The 16,738-nt window shown below is 45.9% G+C and overlaps 1 protein-coding gene across 1 annotated transcript; it reads right to left on the bottom strand.

The window, feature by feature from the left end:
- Nucleotides 1–12,711: 12,711 nt before the first annotated feature.
- Nucleotides 12,712–13,224, bottom strand: LOC148787207 (uncharacterized). The gene has a single exon (XM_088883526.1). The coding sequence runs from the start codon at nucleotides 13,222–13,224 to the stop codon at nucleotides 12,712–12,714; it is 513 nt and encodes a 170-aa protein (XP_088739652.1).
- Nucleotides 13,225–16,738: the final 3,514 nt, after the last annotated feature.

The raw sequence follows: 16,738 nt of genomic DNA, 5'->3' as shown, positions 1-16,738 counted from the left end.
ATGGGGATAAAGGATCTCCCTGACGTAGACCTCTCGCTCCATCAAAGAACCCATGTGGATTTCCATTAAGACCAACCGAAAAAGAGGTCGTCGAGATGCATTCCTCAATCCACCTTGTGAAGGTTGGTGGAAACCCAAATAGTTGCAAAGTCGCCACAAGGAAGTCCCATTCAACCGTGTCATAGGCCTTCCTAATGTCCACTTTAAGTGCGCATCTAGGGGGAAGCCGCGTCTGATTATATCCCGTGAACAGTTCCTGAGCAAGCAAAATGTTGTCTATAATGCTTCGTCCCGGGATAAATGCTGCCTGACTCGGATTGATTAACTTGTCCAGCACCACACTCAATCGTTGGACAAGTAATTTAGCAATGATCTTATATAAAACATTTTTTTCGGTAAATGTAAATTTCATTAATAAAGAGTAATGGTACAGTACAACATGGTACAACATGGGATTATCAACTGGTTTCTCCCTCTACCCAAGGGATACGCCATAATCTATACAATGCTCGTGTACTGACTGACGATGCTAAGTCAACGCTAAGAATCCTCTGTCTGACGTCATTGATGATTAGTATGCTCAATGTGGCCGGTGTCCGCTCAGTATGATCAAATCTCCTCAAGTTCCTCTCCTTCCATATGTGGTAGACGCACGCCGCCAGTAGTGTACGGTAAGCTCTATTAATAATGTGCTCCCCTCTCCATTTCCGTGTCGCCCATTCAATATCTGTTGCCCAATCTCTATTGGGCCAGTGAAAGCGAATCCTTCTGCGAATCTCATAAAGGCACTGACGACTGAATCTGCATTGGAAGAATAAATGTGGATGAGATTCCGTAGCTCCCTCATCGCACAGTATGCACACCCCCATGTGGGATAGCCATGATTTGTCTGTGGTAGGAAGTTTGCCAAGGATTGCTAGCCATAAGATGAACGAATGGCGAGGAATCTTCAAGGAGCCCAAAAGTAGTGAAGACCATCCTACTTTCGGCTCGGGGTGAGTGAATAATCGGTAGAGGGCCTGAGTAGTAGGTTGCCCTTCGTCACATCTCCACACCACCCGATCCTCTCCTCCGAAAATAAGCGGTAGGTTATGTGTGATTTCCAAACATTCAAAGTCAGTGATGGTAGGCCATTGCCATTCTCCTGCTGAAATCACCAAGCTGAGTTTTGCTGATTCTGCAAGTCTAAGATGGCGGGGACCTTGGGGGAATCGCTCGATAAGTGGACCCAAGTGATGCCACGGGTCCTGCCAAACAAAGAATCTGTCTCCATTTCCAATCTGGTAATCCACAATAGTGCGGAGGAAAGGACGTAGCCTGAGTATTTTTCGCCATCCCCAAGAACCTCCATGTTCACGAATAGTCCAAATCGATCTCTCACGTAATCGGTCTTGGTAGAGCCACTGAACCCATATAGATGTCCTGTCACACTGGATAACATCACATAGTTTCTTGCTCATTAATGCGCGATTCAAGGTGGAGATATCCTTGAACCCAAGTCCCCCCTCATCCATCGGTCGACACACATCTTTCCAGGCTACCTTAGCGTACCCACTGGACGTCGTACCCTTCCATAGGAAAGTCCTCAACCTCTTCTCAATTTCACTGATGACTTTCTTAGGTAATATGAATGCAGAAGCCCAATATAAGCTCAATGCTGAGAGCACAGATTTGATGATTTGTACCCGCCCAGCATATGATAATGAAATCCCTTCCCATCCATTAATACGTGCATCAATTTTTGAGATAAGCGGTTGGCAATCAGAGATGGTCAGCCTAGACGAGATTAAGGGAAGACCCAGGTACCTCATTGGAAGATGGCCCTCCTGAAAGCCCAAAATATCCAGCATCTGGTCCTTCAAATTTTGAGCCGAACGTGAAATGATTAAGTGACTTTTTTGGACATTCAGCCGAAGGCCCGACAACTCCGCAAACCAGTCCAATCCCTCTTTGAAGACTCTGATGGAGTCTAAGTCAGCTTTGCACAGTAAGAGGAGGTCGTCTGCAAATCCCATCTGAAAAACCTTAGAACTCTCACACTTCCAATGATAAGTGAATTGCATGTCCTGTTCAATTCGTTGCAAGAATCCCAGATGTAAGGCTTCCATAACAAGAACAAACAGATAAGGAGAAAGTGGGTCTCCCTGTCGTAGTCCTCTCGCTCCAGCAAAGAACCCATGAGGTTTTCCATTGAGCCCAATCGAGAAAGATGTCGTGGTAACACACTCCTCAATCCACCTTGTAAACGTAGGTGGAAACCCGAACAGTTGCAAAACTGCTAACAGGAAGTCCCACTCCACCGTATCATAGGCCTTCCTGATATCCACTTTAAGTGCGCATCTCGGGGGTAGGCGCATCTGGTTATATCTGGAGAATAATTCCTGGGCTAACATAATGTTGTCCCCAATGCTTCTTCCCGGAATAAAAGCTGTCTGACATGGGCTAACTATCTTGTCCAGTAGCACACTAATTTTTTGGACAAGAAGTTTCGCAATGATCTTGTATAAAACATTGCAGCATGAAATTGGTCTAAAATCATTAACCGACATAGGCGTATGTACCTTTGGGATCAGGGCCAAGATCGTGGAGTTGACCTGCTTCAGAAGTTTTCCGGTAGAAAAGAAGTCTAGTACCGCCCTCGTAACTTCTTCCCCAACCACAGGCCAAGCCGCCTTGAAAAACCTTGACGAGTAGCCATCAGGTCCCGGTGCCTTGTCATCAGCAATATCGAACATTGCTTGCTTCACATCATCCGCCGAGAGTGGAAGGAGTAATTGATTAGCTTCCTCATCAGTGATACAGTGCCTTGCCCACGGTCTAAGATAACGAATATCCACTGACAGCCGTCTTCTGGTGCCTCCTAATAGGTTCTGATAGTATGAGACAAACTCATGGGCGATTTCCCCTAGATCCGTGTGTGTGAAACCATTCTCATCATTAATCTGTAAGATTCTCCTCCTTACTCGTCTCTGTGCAATTTTACGAAAGAAAACCCGGGAACATTGGTCTCCGTCTTTCATCCACTGCATTTTGGCTCTCTGCTGCAGCATAATTTGTTCGAGTTTTGCCGCTTTAGCATAAACGACTCGACAACAATGCTCCAGGAGTAGATATAGCTCATTTTGTCTATCAGAGCTCACCAACTGTTGTGCCTCATCAAGAAAACCTTTGGCTAGTTGGACATTCATCGTCAGATCTCCCTTATTTCTCCTTTGTAGTCTAAAGACTGGTTTAAGCGCCTTCAGTTTACGTGTCACAGCATACATAGGAATACCCACAATCTCATGATGCCAAATATTCTGCACATTGTGGATAAACTCGGGTGAATGGGCCAGATAGTTATCAAACCGAAACATGCCTCCATTATGTTGTTGTATATCCCCATGTAAGACCAGTGGAGAGTGGTCAGATGTCCGTGGAGTAAGGCTGTGATAATATGCGCTCGGGAATCTTGCCAGCCAGCGGTCATTAATAAGAATCCGATCCAGCCGCTTCCATAAACTCCTCATAGACGTACTGCAATTATGCCACGTGAACCATTCACCTTGCATAGGAACTGGGATCAGCCCCGCCTCCAGAATACCAGAATTAAATTCTTTGGTGGCCATCCTAATATCTCCTGAGATGCCACATACTTCGTTAAGGTCACGTACTGCATTAAAATCCCCTCCCACCATCCACGGGATGTCAGAGCATTGCTGAGATAGCGTCTCCAGTGCCGTCCATAAATTCCGACGATCAATCACCTCAGATGCCCCATAAACAACAGTGATAATAACAGCTTCATTGTCAGCCATATTAGTAACCCGACAGTGAATAAATTGATCTGCCGAGTCTAAGATATGGACATCAACAATATTCTCGTCCCAAGCTATCCAGATGCGATTACCAACAGAAGAATAATCGACAAACCATTTCCAATGTGGAAGTAAAAACGATTGAATATGCATAACATTATTCAAACGAACACGAGTTTCAAGAATGCCAAGGAAGTGTAACCTGTATTCAGAGACCAAGTCCTTCAAAGCGAGCTGATGGTCTCGTTTGTTCAGCCCACGGACATTCCACACAGCGATGTTCAACATGGATCATCGACCTTGGGGCTGCTTGTGTTAGGACCCCCTGAATGCTCACCTGCATCATCAATTAAATGCAAAGCGTCAAAAGCATTATAAATAACAATTGCCTTACCTCTCTCTTCTTGCTTGGAGTGGTTCTGGTCCACATGTCTATTTCCCGCATGTGCTTTGGGTATATCTTCAACCACTGGTTTCATCGTCTCACGTCCCTTAGTCGGAAGTTGCGGTTGTGCTACATTGACTTTCGGCACATACACATTTACTGTTGGCTTCGTCGGTTTGCGGGTTTTGTTTAGTGCACAATCCTTGTTCGAATGTCCCAATGACATGCACGCTGTGCACTTTGGTGGGAGCCATTCATACTCAATGTCAACTTTGCAAGGTGTCTCCCCTCCTTCTTCATCAGGTGCCATGACAATAATAAGTTTATGCAACTTTTGTGTGGCATCAATCATTACACATACACGAGCAAAGTCCAGTCTCGTGCATGCTCTTGTAATCGCGTCGGGGTAAAGGGGCTTCCCCACACCACTTGCTACAGTGCTCAATCCTTCTGTCGTCCAAAATTCCATCGGAAGGTGTCGTAATTTAATCCAGACGGGCACTTGTGTATGCTTCAATTTTCTCATGGCCATCCCCGGTTCCCACTTTTGAAGAACTATCGGCTGCCCTTGGAACAACCACGGGCCTCCCTCAATTATCTCCTCCATATCAAAAACTGTTTTAAACTGAAAAAAGAAGAATCCGTTTGTGGTTGCTGTCACCTCCCTTAGTGCTGGCCAGACCGAATGTGCAAACTCCTTAAGGTGATGATAATATGGTCGTTTGCCCAAGAAATAGCCCACTGCAGTAGATTTCCAACGTTTAGACCCATTACGTACCGCATCTAAAGAAGGTCGCACGACAACCTCTCCGTTCTGCATTGTTGGGGCAATGAATGATAAGGTTTTCCGGGTCGAATGATTAAATGCATGCGCTATTTTGTCGTCGATAATTGTATCCGGGTATGCGTGCAACGGGATGTTTCCAACGTACAGTCCCGTTGGAAGAGGAGCATCATGCATAGCTTGATTTCTTTCCACAGAATTGCTGACATCAGCCCTAATTTTGCATGTGTCAGTGATGATGTCAGCCTTAGCTTTCCTTGTATCATCGATGATGTCAGCCCTAGCTTTGGTAGTGTAATTGCTGACATCAGCCCTAGATGCACCTATGTCAGCGATGATGTCAGCCCTAGCAGCAGCGATGATGTCAGCCCTAGAAGCAGCGATGATGTCAGCCCTAGAAGCAGCGATGATGTCAGCCCTAGCAGCAGCGATGATGTCAGCCCTAACATCAGTGATGATGTCAGCCCTAGCAGCAGCGATGATGTCAGCCCTACTAGGGCTGATGTCAGCATTGTGTTCCAAGCAAGCCTCCATGTCACTCACCTTCCCCGCCACATCAGCGCCGACATTGTCCACCGTGGCGTCCATGTCAGCAATAACGTACACGTCATTATTCGTCGGAATTCCAGCGGTCGCCGGCGAGAGCTGGTTCTCGTTGCTGTTGTGCAAAGCCGCCGGCGAAGGCAAAGGCAGGTTCGCGATGCTGCTAAAGCCGCCGGCGAGGGGAGGTTCGCGTCGCTGCTGTGCAAAACCTCCGGCGAGGTCTGGTTCGTGTTACCCAAAGCCGCCGCCGAGAAATGGTTAGGGTTGTTGCTGTGCAAAACCGCCAGCGGAGGAGGAGGAGGTGTGATAATTCTCCCACGCACAGCCGGTCGACGCTGAAATGTCGCTGCCATTCCGGTTCCAAGACTCGTCGTCGCCTGAGTTGTGCGTCTCCGGCATACCTGTTTCAGCTCGCGAGCAAACGGGTGTTCGTCCAATCTTTCCGCCGGCAGCCGCGACTTCTCAATCCCAAATCGAGCCTCCCATCGTCGTTTCAGTTCGTTCAAAGCCTCCATGGCCCGTGAGTCGCCATGGTCGAGTACCTTGTGTGCGAGAGTGAGGAACTCGTCCAAGTTGAAGTCGCGTGGAGACGAAGACGAAGACCCATTTCCGCCATTGTTGGCGGCGCGAGACCTCAGTTCCAGATCCGGCTGTTCACCGCCCATTTCTTCTCCATTTCTCGTCACCGGCGTTCCTTCCACCTCCACAGGCGATGGGCTGCCATGGGAGATACCTTCAGTCGCCGGAACGGAGGCGGCCGGCTCTTCTTCTTCCATGGCGAGTTCTTCTTCGCGCAGCAACATTTCATCTTCCTCCCCTCCATCTTCGGCCACCGGACGGCTGTCGTCGTCCTCGCCACCAAAGTCGTCGCCGGCCGGCGCTTCTCCACCATCGCCGGTCGGAGTTTTCATGGGGAAGACAATAGTGTGTGTTATTGGTGGTGTAGTAGTGTGTGTAGTAGGGAGAGAATTTTTAGTGAGAGAATTTTTGCATCTTGGGCTCTTTTTCTACGCTTTATATAAAACATTGCAACATGATATAGGTCTAAAATCACCAATAGTCATAGGATTATGTACCTTTGGGATTAAAGCTAATAATGTAGAGTTAACTTGCTTAAGAAGTTTCCCCGTGGTGAAGAAATTCAGTACCGCCCTTGTAACCTCAGTCCCCACCACTGGCCAGGCTGCTTTAAAGAATCCAGATGAGTATCCATCAGGGCCCGGAGCCTTGTCCTCAGAAATGTCGAACACGGCATTCTTCACATCTTCCGGTGTAAAAGGTGAATGGCTTGCCTCCTCATTGGTAATAATATGTCTCGACCAAGGTCTGAGATAGTTAATATCCACCAATATTTGACGTATGTTACCTCCTAAGAGGTTTTGATAATAGGATACAAACTCATGTATAACCTCCTCCGGTTCTGTGTGAGTGGTTCCATTTTCATCATTGATCTGCAAGATCCTCCTCCCCGCCCTTCTTTGAGCGATCTTGCGGAAGAAAACCCTGGAACATTGGTCACCCCCCTTCATCCACTGCATCTTAGCTCTTTGCTGTAGCATAATTTGCTCTATCTTGACAGCTTTAGCATACACAAAACGACAGCAGTGTTCAAGGTTGAGGAATAGTTCATTTTGTCTATCCAAGCTCACCAAGTTTTGCGCCTCCTCGAGAAATCCCTTCGCCAATTGGACGTTATGGGACAAATCCCCTTTATTCCTCCTCTGTTGTCTGAAGACCGATTTCAGGGGCTTAAGTTTACGTGTCACCGCATACATAGGCACGCCAATCACCTCATGTTGCCAAATATTCTGGACACTGGGGATAAAATCAGGCGATAGGGTTAGGTAATTATCGAACCGAAACATACCTCCATTATTATGATGCTGTGAATCCCCAAATAAGACCAACGGGGAGTGGTCCGAAGTACGGGGTGTAAGGCTATGATATGATGAAGTAGGAAACCGTGCGAGCCAGCGATCATTGATGAGTACCCTATCCAATCGTTTCCATAGGCTCCTCGTAGACATGCTGCAATTGTGCCAAGTGTACCATTCACCTTGCATAGGCATTGGCAACAATCCAGCTTCCTGAATACAATTGTTGAAATCTTCCATAGCAATCCTTATATCTCCCGAGATGCCACACACCTCATTAATATCGCGGACTGCATTGAAATCCCCTCCCACCAGCCATGGAATGTCCGTGCACTGTGGGGCAAGGGTTTGTAGAGAATTCCATAGGGCCCGTCGACCAATCACTTCAGAAGCACCATAAACAACAGTAATGATAACAATTTCATTGTCAGCCCTATTCATGACACGACAATGTATGTATTGTTCACCCAAATCAAGAATATGAACATCAATAGCATTATCATCCCATGCTAGCCATATACGGTTTCCCACATTTGCATAGTCAACAAACCATTTCCATTGAGGTAGCAGAAAAGATTGAATATGCATCACATTATTAATACGAACGCGAGTTTCAAGAATGCCCAAGAAGAGTAACCTGTATTCCGAGACGAGATCCTTTAATGCGAGCTGATGGTCTCGTTTATTCAGCCCACGTACACTCCAGACGGCAATATTCAACATGGGTCATATCCTATGGGGCTGCTTGTATTAGGACCCCCAGTTGCTCATTTGTATCGTCAATAAGATGTAGAGCTTCAAATGCATTATAAATGACCACTTCCTTACCCCGATTATCCTGTCTAGTAGTATTACTTTCAGCAGGGTTATCACCATCCTTCCTTCCATCAACCACCTCACAATCCTGACGCGGTTTCTGTACCCTAACGGGTTCGGTTGTTACCCGGGCGGCGAAAGGTTTTGGTACATACACAGCCACTGGTGGTTTTTTTTTTTTTTTGGTAAATGTAAGTATCATTAAGTAAAATGAATTAGTAGTACAGTACAACAGTGTGGTTATCAGTGTGGTTCTCCCTCGACAGGCCAAGGGATACGCCACAGTCTATATAGAGCTCTTGTACTGACTGATCTAGGTAGAGAGATACTAAGGATCCGCTGCTTGATATCCTCAACTATCAATAAAGCCATGGTGCTAGGTGTCCTCTCGGTGTGCTCGAATCTTCTCAAGTTTCTCTCCCTCCAAATGTGGTAAACACATGATGCTAATAGTGCTCGATAAGATATGTTAACAATGTGTTTACCTCTCCATTTTTGGGAAGCCCATTCAATATCCGTTATCCAGTCTCTATTGGGCCAAGAATATCGTACCATTCTCCGGATAGCTGTGAGACACTGTCGACTAAATCTGCACTGAAAGAATAAGTGGCTTTGTTGTTTTCTTGGGTTTAGTAAGTGGACATTCCTTAGTCGAGTGCCCCAATGTCATACAAAATCCAAGCATTTTGGTGGGAGCCATTCATATTCGACATCCACTTTGCATGGTGTCTCCCCGCCATCTTCATCTCGAGTCATGATGATGACATGATTTGGTAAATTCTGTGAGACGTCCACCATCACGCATACTCGAGCGAAGTTCAGTCTCGTGCATGCTCTGGTTATCGCATCCGGATAAAGTGGCTTTCCCACTCCACTCGCAACAGTACTCAATCGATCTGTTGTCCAAAATTCCATCGGAAGGTGCCTCAGCTTGATCCAAACGGGCGCTTGTGTATGTTTCAGTTTCCTCATGGCCACCCCTGGTTCCCATTTCTGGAGAACTATTGGTTGTCCTTGGAATAGCCACGGTCCCCCCTCGATCACCTCCTCCATGTCAATTACTGATTTGAATTGGAAGAAAAAGAATCCATTAGCTGTAGCACTGACCTCACGAAGTGCCGGCCACACCGAATGAGCATATTCTTTTAAGTGGTGGTAGTATGGTCGCTTCCCAAGAAAATATCCAACTGCCGTAACCACAACCTCTCCATTTTGCCTCATCGGTTCGACATATGAAAGTGTTTTCCGGGATGAGTTATTGAACGCACGTGCAATTTTATCCTCACCAAAACAATCATCCAAAGTTGTTTGAAGCGGAATATTCCCAACAAAAATGCCCGTATGTGAAATAGCAACCTTTTTTTTCGGTAAATGTAATTTTCATTAAGTAAAAAAATGGTACAGTACAACAAAGTGATCATCTGGTGGTTTCCCCCTCGACAGGCCAAGGGATACGCCATAGTCTATACAAAGCTCGTGTACTGACAGAACTAGCTAATGAAATACTAATGATTTGTTGCCTGACATCATCAACTATCAATAACGCCATGGTGCTCGGAGTCCTCTCTCTTTGCTCAAAACGTCTTATGTTTCTCTCCCTCCAAATGTGGTAAACAGAAAATGCCAGTAGTGCTCGATAAGCTATGTTAACGATGTGTTTACCCCTCCATCTATGAGAAGCCCACTCAATGTCGTTCACCCAGTCTCTATTGGGCCAATGAAATCGTACCTTTCTCTGGATTACTGTGAGATACTGTCGGCTAAATCTGCACTGGAAGAAAAGGTGTGAATGTTGCCCCTTCGTTACAAAGTATGCAATCACCAAAGTGAGATAACCATGGTTTGTCTGTCATAGGCAGCTTGCCAAGAATAGCAAGCCATAGGATGAATAAGTGACGTGGAATCTTTAGTGAGCCCGAAAGTAGCGAAGCCCAACCTACTTTCGGTCCTGGGGGATCAAATAAACTGTAGAGAGACTGTGTTGTGGGTCGACCCTAATCAAATCTCCATACGATCCGGTCATCTCCTCCACGGATTGTGGGTAATACATGTGTGATTTCCAATCACTCGAAATCCGTGATAAGCGGCCACTGCCATTCTCCTCCACTAATCACCGTGCTGAGTTTTGCTGACTCCTCAAGTCTAAGAAGCCTCGGTCCACGTGGAAATATCTCAATAAGAGGTCCGAGGTAATGCCACCGGTCCTGCCAAAGGTGAAACTTCCGCCCATCTCCGATTTGGTAGTCCACCATAGGACGGAGAAAAATCCGTAGACGCAGGAGTTTCCTCCAACTCCATGAACCTCCATGATCTCGGATTGTCCATATGGAAGTGTCTCGTAACCGGTCATGGTATAGCCATTCAACCCAAATAGAGGTTCGATCACACTGAATGATATCACAGAGTTTCTTAGTCATTAAGGCTCGATTCAAGGTAGTAATGTCCTTGAACCCAAGACCTCCCTCGTCCACCGGCCTACACAATTCTTTCCATGCTACCTTAGCATAGCCACTATTTGTTGGGCCCTTCCATAAGAAGTTTCTCAGCCTCTTCTCAATTTCGTTCATAACTCTCTTTGGTAAAATGAACGCTGAAGCCCAATAAAAGCTCAACGACATGAGTACAGATTTAATAATTTGTACCCTACCGGCATCTGAAAGTGTCATTCCCTCCCAACCAGCAATACGTTTATCGATTTTCACCAATAATGGTTGACAATCAGCAATAGTTAATCTGGAGGATAATAGAGGTAGACCTAAATACCTCAGTGGAAGGAGTCCCTCCTGAAATCCAAGTGCTTCCAGCATCTCCTCACGTAAACCCTATACTGATCGCGAAATAATAAGATGACTTTTCTGTACGTTCAGTCGGAGGCCCGACCAAACGGCAAATCGATCCAGCCCTCTCTTAAGGACCTTAATAGAGTCCGCACGGCAGAATAACAAGTCATCAGCAAATCCCAGCTGAAAAATCCGAGCTGAATGACACTTCCAATGAAAAGAAAAGAGCCCATCCTGGTCAATCATTTGTAGGTATCCCAAGTGTAATACCACCATGACGAGGACAAAAAGGTACAACGATAGAGGATCCCCCTGACGAAGTCCTCTTGCACCCGAAAAGAATCCATGTGGCTTTCCATTCAATCCTACTGAGAAGGATGGTGTAGTGACACATTCCTCAATCCACCTGATAAAAGTGGGTGGAAACCCAAAAAGTTCCAAAACCGCAACTAGGAAGTCCCATTCAACTGAGTCATACGCCTTTCTAATGTCAACTTTTAACGCGCATCTGGGAGGTAGGCGTGACTGATTGTATCCCGAGAAAAGTTCCTGAGCTAGCATGATATTGTCTCCGATACTTCTGCCAGGAACGAATGCTGCTTGGCGTGGGCTAATGACTTTGTCCAATACCACACTCAGCCTTTTGACAATAAGTTTGGCAATAATCTTGTAGAGGACATTGCAACAAGAAATAGGTCGAAAATCACCAACGGACATAGGAGAATGTACCTTCGGGATAAGCGCCAATAATGTGGTATTGATTTGTTTCAAGAGCCTCCCGGTAGTGAAGAAATCTAACACTGCCCTCGTAACCTCGCCTCCCACAATCGGCCAGGCAGCTTTGAAGAAGCCTGACGAGTACCCATCAGGGACCCGGTGCCTTATCCTCTACAATATCGAACACTGCCTCTTCGACATCCGAGGGGGTGAATGGTGATAAAAGAGAATTGGTTTCATCCTCAGTCACTAGATGTCTAGCCCACAGTCTGAGGAACCGAATATCAATCATGTCCCGTCGTCTTTGTCCTCCCAAAAGGATACGATAATAAGATACAAATTCATTGATAACAGCCTCCTGCTCCGTGTGAGTGATCCCATGCTCATCATTGATTTGCAAAATTCTCCTAGTTGCCCGTCTCTGTGCAATCTTGCGAAAAAACACCCTAGAGCATTGATCACCATCTTTCATCCACTCCATTTTTGCTCTCTGATGTAACATGGTTTGTTCGAGCTTCGCTGCTTTGGCCAAAACCATCCGACAACAGTGCTCCAAGAATAAGAATACTTCCTCCTGCCTGTTTGCACTAACCAGGTTTTGTGCCGCCTCAAGAAATCCCTTTGCCAACTGTACATTGTGCGATAAATCTCCCTTATTTCTCCTTTGTTCCCGGAAGATTGGTTTCAGTGCTTTAAGTTTTCGAGTTACCGCATACATCGGTACACCAACTACGTCATGTTTCCAAACATTCTGCACACTGGGAATAAATTTTGGTGAGAGGGTAAGATAATTGTCAAAACGGAACATACCCCCCAACTGTTGCTGTCTATCCTCACATAATACTAGTGGTGAATGATCCGAGGTACGCGGGGTGAGGCTGAAATATGCGGATGTGGGGAATCGGGCAATCCATGTATCATTAATGAGCATCCTATCAAGTCGCTTCCATAGATTACGTGGACTTGCACTACAATTGTGCCACGTGTACCATTCTCCTTGCATGGGTAGAGGTTGTTATCCGGCATTCTGGATACAATAATTGAATTCCTCCATTGCAGGCCGTATGTCACCAGAAGCTCCACAGACTTCACTGAGATCACGTACTGCATTAAAATCACCTCCGACTAGCCATGGAGTATCCACGCACTGGATGGCAATTGTACTAAGTGAATCCCAAAGTGAGCGTCTGTCCGCTAGCTCTGTAGCCCCATAAATGACAGTAATATCAACTGATTCCTGAAGAGCTCGGATAGTGACATGACAGTGTAAAAATTGTGTACTCAACTCAACCACAGTAACATCAAGAAAATTGTCATCCCAGCCAATCCAAATACGATTACCCGTCAACGCATAATTCATAAACCATTTCCAATGAGGTAATAAAAAAGACTGAATATGAGAAGCATTATTAACTCGTACTCGAGTTTCAAGGAGACCAATGAAATTTAACCTGAACTCAGCCACAAGATCCTTTACTGCAAGCTGATGGTCTCTCTTGTTCAGGCCACGCACATTCCAAATTGCCATATTCAACATAGATCACCATACTTGGGGCTGCTTGTCTTAGGACCCCTATTAGCGTCATCTGCATCTTCAAGTATCTGTAAGGCGTCAAAAGTATTATAAATGACTAGCGCCTTACCCTTATCCTCACGTCTCTTTTTACGATGAGTGGGAGACGCATGTATGTCTGACCGTGATGGAGTACCTTCCAACGGCGGTAAAGAAGAATTCTGAGAAGGAACTGCAAGTGCATCCCCCGACGTTTCATCGCGTTTGTTCTGCATTCGAGGTACCCGTGATCCTCTTGACTTGGGTACATAAACAGACACTGGTGGTTTAATGGGTTTGGCTATTTTATTCAACGAACAATCTTTTATAGAGTGGCCTAAGCTCATGCATCTCGTGCACTTCGGGGGAACCCATTCATATTCGACATCGACCTTGCAAGGCGATTCCCCTCCTTCCTCGTCTGGGGTCATGATGATGATGTGTTTCGGTAGTGTTGAGGTGATATCAAGCATGACGCATACACGAGCAAAATCCAGCCTCGTGCATGCTCTCGTTATGGCATCCGGGTATAGAGGTTTTCCCACTCCACTGGCCACCGTACTAAGGCCCTCTTCTGTCCATAACTCCACTGGAAGGTGTCGTAATTTAATCCAAACAGGTACCTGTGTATGCTTCAGTTTCCTCAAAACCATTCCCGGCTCCCATTTTTGTAATACTATTGGCTGACCCTGAAAAAGCCACGGTCCTCCTTCAATGATATCTTCCATCGCAATAATTGTTTTTTTTTTTTTTGGGTAAGTGTAAGTTTCATTAAAAAATAGGTAAAGAGTACAGAGTACAAGTACAGAGTACAGAGTGCAACAATCAAACGGTTAAATGGTGGTACCCCCAACAGACCAAGGGATACGCCAAAGTCTATAAAGTGCACATGTACTAATAGAACTGGAAAGATTAATACTAATTATCCTCTGTCTGACGTCTTCAATGATGCAGGTAGCTAATATAGCTTCTGGCCGATGAGTGTGCTCAAATCGTCTCAGATTCCTCTCTCGCCAAATATGGTAAATGCATGCACTAAGTAATGCTCGATAAGCGACATTAACAATATGCTTCCCCCTCCACTTCCTCGATGCCCATTCCACGTCTCTTGTCCACTCACGATTGGGCCAAGCAAATCGAATATGGTGTCGTATAGCTGCAAGGCATCCTCTGCTATATCGACATCTGAAGAACATGTGATTGTGTGTCTCCGCTGCACCCTCGTCACAGAGTATACATCCCCCTAGATGTGTCATCCAAGGTTTATCAGTTGTCGGTAGCTTCTCCTGAATTGCTAACCAAAGAATGAAGTTATGGCGGGGGATCTTCAAAGAACCCGAAAGTAGTGAAGACCAGCCTACTTTCGGTCCAGGTGGGCAAAAAAATCTATAAAGGGATTGTGTGGTGGGTCGTCCCTCTGAGAACCGCCAGTTTATCCTGTCATCTCCTCCATGAATCTGGGGTAATATGTAAGTAATCTCCATACATTCCAAATCGGTAATGAAGGGCCACTGCCATTGTCCCTCATTAATGACCACTTGTAGTTTGGTGGATTCATCAAGTCCTAAGAGGCTCGGTCCCCTAGGGAATCTAGTAATAAGTGGGCCCAAGTGGTGCCACGGGTCCTTCCACAAGTAGAATGACCTCCCCTCTCCAATAAGAAACTCTGTCATAGGTCGTATAGAGCTGCGAAGTCGGAGTAGTTTTCACATGATGGAAATATGGTCTTTTTCCAAGAAAGTATCCCACTGCAGTAGTCCTCCATCGTTTAGAACCATTGCGTATAATATCCAGTGTCGGTCGCACAATAACCTCCCCATTTTGCAAGGTAGGCGCAATAAATGTGAGGGTCTTGCGGGTGGAGTTGTTGAACGCCTGGGCAATTTTATCGTCAACTATCGCATCCGGACAAGTTTGCAAAGGAATATTCCCCACGAACAATCCCGTATGATTAGTATTCAAATTTTGGAATTTAAGGTTTTTTTGCAACACATCAGCAGTGACATCAGCCCTAGCAGTTGCATCATCAGTGATATCAGCCCTAGCAGTTACATCATCAGTGACATCAGCCCTAGCAGTTACATCATTAGTGACATCAGCCCTAGCATCATCAGTGACATCAGCAGTGACATAAGCCTTAGCAGTTACATCATTAGTGACATCAGCATTGACCTCATACGCCACGTCAGCCTCTACCTCATCCACACATAGCGCCACATCATCCACACATGGCGCCACATCATCCAAACTTGCTGCCACTCAGCGCCGCTTGCTCCACGTCCGTTCGCCGGTGAGATGGTCGGAGAACCGTCATCAAATTTTCCGACCGTTTGCCCATCACTTCCGTAGCCGTCCGGTCACCAAAAACGGAGGAAGAATCCGGCGAAGACATAGCAGCAGGTATCTTCGCGTTTTCTTCAGCACTTTTCGGCGGAAATGAACCGTCACCCTCTCACCTGTTATTTTTTTTTCGGTAAAAGTATGTTTCATTGAGTAAATTTGGTACAGTACAACAATATGATCACCAAATGGTTTATCCGTCGACAGGCCAAGGGATTCGCCATAATCGAAATAAAGCACGTGTACTGACTGATCTAGATAGTGGGATGCTATGGATTCGCTGTCTAATGTCCTCAATGATCAGTAATGCTATGGTAGTAGGCGTCCTCTCGGTGTGATCGAATCGTCTCAGGTTTCTTTCCTTCGAAATGTGGTATACACATGCTGCAAGTAGTGCTCTATAAGACATGTTGATGATGTGTTTACCCCTCCATCTCTGTGAAGCCCATGTAATGTCATCTTTCCACTCTCTATTGGGCCACAGGAATCGTATCGTTCTTCGAATTTCTGTGAGACATCTTCGACTAAATTTACATTAGAAGAATAAATGTGCATGTGTCTCTGTCATTCCTTCATTGCATAGGATACATGTGCCAAGGTGAGCAAGCCATGGTTTATCTGTCGTAGCCAACTTTCCTTGGATGGCAAGCCATAGAATAAAGATGTGACGTGGAATTTTAAGTGATCCCGAAAGTAGTGAAGACCAGCCTACTTTCGGTCCTGGTGGGTCAAGTAACTCATAAATAGCCTGTGTTGTTGGTCGACCATTTTCAAATCTCCATATTTTACGGTCTTCCCCTCCAAAAATAATGGGTAATACATGTGTGATCTCCAAGCACTCAAGATCCGTGATAAGGGGCCACTGCCATACTCCTTCATGAATCACCGTGCTAAGTCTGGATGACTCATCTAGTCCAAGTAGCCTCGGTCCTCGTGGGAAGGAGTCACAAAGAGGGCCAAGGTGATGCCACGGATCCTGCCACAAGAAGAAATTCCTCCCATCTCCAATCCGATAGTCTACCATGGTTCGGAGGAACATCCGTAATTGAAGGATTTTCCTCCATCCCCATGAGCCGCCATGGTCCATAATCGTCCATATAGAGGTGTGTTGTAGACGTCCCTGGTACAGCCATTCAACCCAAATCGATGT

This window comes from Sesamum indicum, linkage group LG8 (assembly GCF_026168435.1).
Source record: "Sesamum indicum cultivar Baizhima isolate 11 linkage group LG8, ASM2616843v1, whole genome shotgun sequence".
Taxonomy (NCBI): domain Eukaryota; kingdom Viridiplantae; phylum Streptophyta; class Magnoliopsida; order Lamiales; family Pedaliaceae; genus Sesamum; species Sesamum indicum.
This window is presented reverse-complemented; position numbering and strand designations above follow the sequence as displayed.

What these genes read in the sequence shown, in the direction of transcription:
- LOC148787207 (XM_088883526.1), bottom strand. Translation starts at nt 13,224, where the DNA reads ATGGCAATTTGGAATGTGCGTGGCCTGAACAAGAGAGACCATCAGCTT.